We start from the raw sequence: 2,009 nt of genomic DNA, 5'->3' as shown, positions 1-2,009 counted from the left end.
GAGACGTCCCCCATGTTCAGTTTGGCAAAATAAGGACATGACAATACAGCAATCCCCCGTACAAGGGAACCAGTGTCCTATTCCCCTACGTTGCATCTTTCCAAATACAATCAATGGATTCCCACCTAAAATTACCTTCGATGACCCCTTCATTTCATTGCCTCTCCAAATGTGGACATCTCCTTCCTCTTCAAACTCGATCCCCTTTTCATCTTCCTCTTCCTATGCAATTCTTGGAAATGATACCAATAGTAGTAACTCCAGATTGCCCAAACCTATGGAAGAGATTTGGAATGACATCACCCTTTCTTCTCTTCACCCAGGCAATAATTCCTCTCGTGGGATGATTCTTCAGGATTTTTTTGGTAAAGATCCGCCACACTCCGCCGTGAATGCCTCTCCTCCCCCTCCGCCACCCACTGTTCTCAGCATAAGCTCTAGTCAGGAACAGTACTTTAATTGCGCTCCACTTGGTTTGCATCCTCGAGATCATCGTGGCCACGTTTCAAGTCATGTGTCTCCTCTCGTCTTGCCGTTTGAAGGCCGGGTTCCCGACCAGAGTCCTGGTTGTGGGAATAAGAGGTTCCTTGATTTGGGTAGAAACTCCGTCGACCGCCATCACAAGCGTATGATGAAGAACCGCGAGTCTGCTGCTCGTTCAAGAGCTAGAAAACAGGAAAAAAATCGTTCTTCATCATCTCTTTACACCAAACATTAGTATTTCTTGTTTATTTCAACATACAGTTTTACCATTTCTTTTCGAATTTTTCTTGGTTCATTTTCTTGATTTAACTTGTGCAGTATACAAAAAAAAGGATATATGAAACTTAATGATTTTATTTGCATTATACGTACGAGTACATTCAGGAGAAAGGAAGTTTGATTTAAAGTGCACAACTTTTAATAAAAAAATTTAAGAACCTGAGGTCACATTCATAAACCACATCATGTGTTCATTACTTCATGCATATATACTGTGGAATAAATGGAACCTGCATGCGAAAAAGAGAGTGTATATCTAGTCTCTTCTTACCGCATTTAGCATTCAGCATGGAGATAATGCCATATCTAATCAAGATGTCAGTTTCAGGTAGGAAAAATGTTTCATTTTTAAAGGGAAACTTGAAAAAAACAAAATCAAAATACTCTCGTAGCTAGGCAGTCCAGAAACAAACACACAAACACTCAGTTTAATTTCTTGTTATGACAATATTAACTACTTAAGCTGGCATGCATTTATCAATTCACTATACAGGCTTACACGAACGAGTTGGAGTTGGAAGTAGCCCATTTACTGGAAGAAAACGCCAGGCTCAAGAAACAGCAGCAACAGGTAGTTAAATTAGATTAGATTAAAAACCCATGGCTAATTCTTGCATAGACCCTTGTTTTTTTGTTTACTTTATGATCCGATCTCCATTATTTGTTGCTAATCCTAGCCACAATTTTTTTTCCGTCACCTTGTAATTGATGGCTAAATTTTGTGACATTATATGTAAAAGTTGAATGTAGCTGCAGCTGATACTCATCGACATGCCAAAAAGAAGACTTTCCAGAGGGCATCTACCGCTCCATTCTGAAATTCCATTTCTCCAAATAGTAGAAAAGCTTAAAAGGGTGAAATGGGATGAAAGATTGGGTAGTTAGTTGTCAAAAGAGGGATGAAGCTGTTAGGGTTGGGACCCTTTTTTTCTTGTTCTGGTGGAAAAGCATGGAGGGGAGGACCTGACATTTGGTTGTGTAAGGATATATAATTGTACGTCGAATAGTGTAGAGATTAAGATTGTAAGGACATAGTTTGGATTCCCATTCGGCGTTGAATGATCTCTTCTCCCACCACGTTGGATTTGACTTGATCTTTTGTTGTTTTGTTCACGCGCGTACGTTCATATATGTATGTATGTATATATTTTTTGTCTGTGACGCAATGAATTATTCAATCGAGGGACATTTCGGTATTGGTTTTCTGAGTGCGCAAAATGTGGAAAAAAGATGATACTTTTAATTTA

At 39.2% G+C, this 2,009-nt stretch overlaps 1 protein-coding gene across 2 annotated transcripts; it reads left to right on the top strand.

Annotated features, from left to right (window-relative positions):
• On the top strand, positions 1–1,923 carry LOC140980240 (protein FD-like). Of its 2 annotated transcripts, XM_073446078.1 has the most exons (3): positions 1–1,090; positions 1,256–1,333; positions 1,503–1,923. In XM_073446078.1, exon 1 carries the CDS (start codon positions 38–40, stop codon positions 716–718), a length of 681 nt encoding a protein of 226 aa, XP_073302179.1. In that variant the 5' UTR covers positions 1–37; the 3' UTR covers positions 719–1,090; positions 1,256–1,333; positions 1,503–1,923. The 2 variants fall into 2 exon arrangements, with proteins under 2 accessions (XP_073302179.1, XP_073302102.1); XM_073446001.1 differs by having other exon boundaries at positions 1–1,333.
• Positions 1,924–2,009: the final 86 nt, after the last annotated feature.

Source organism: Primulina huaijiensis, chromosome 1 (assembly GCF_012295235.1).
Source record: "Primulina huaijiensis isolate GDHJ02 chromosome 1, ASM1229523v2, whole genome shotgun sequence".
NCBI classification, from domain to species: Eukaryota; Viridiplantae; Streptophyta; class Magnoliopsida; order Lamiales; family Gesneriaceae; genus Primulina; species Primulina huaijiensis.
This window is presented reverse-complemented; position numbering and strand designations above follow the sequence as displayed.

What these genes read in the sequence shown, in the direction of transcription:
- LOC140980240 (XM_073446078.1), top strand. Translation starts at nt 38, where the DNA reads ATGACAATACAGCAATCCCCCGTACAAGGGAACCAGTGTCCTATTCCC.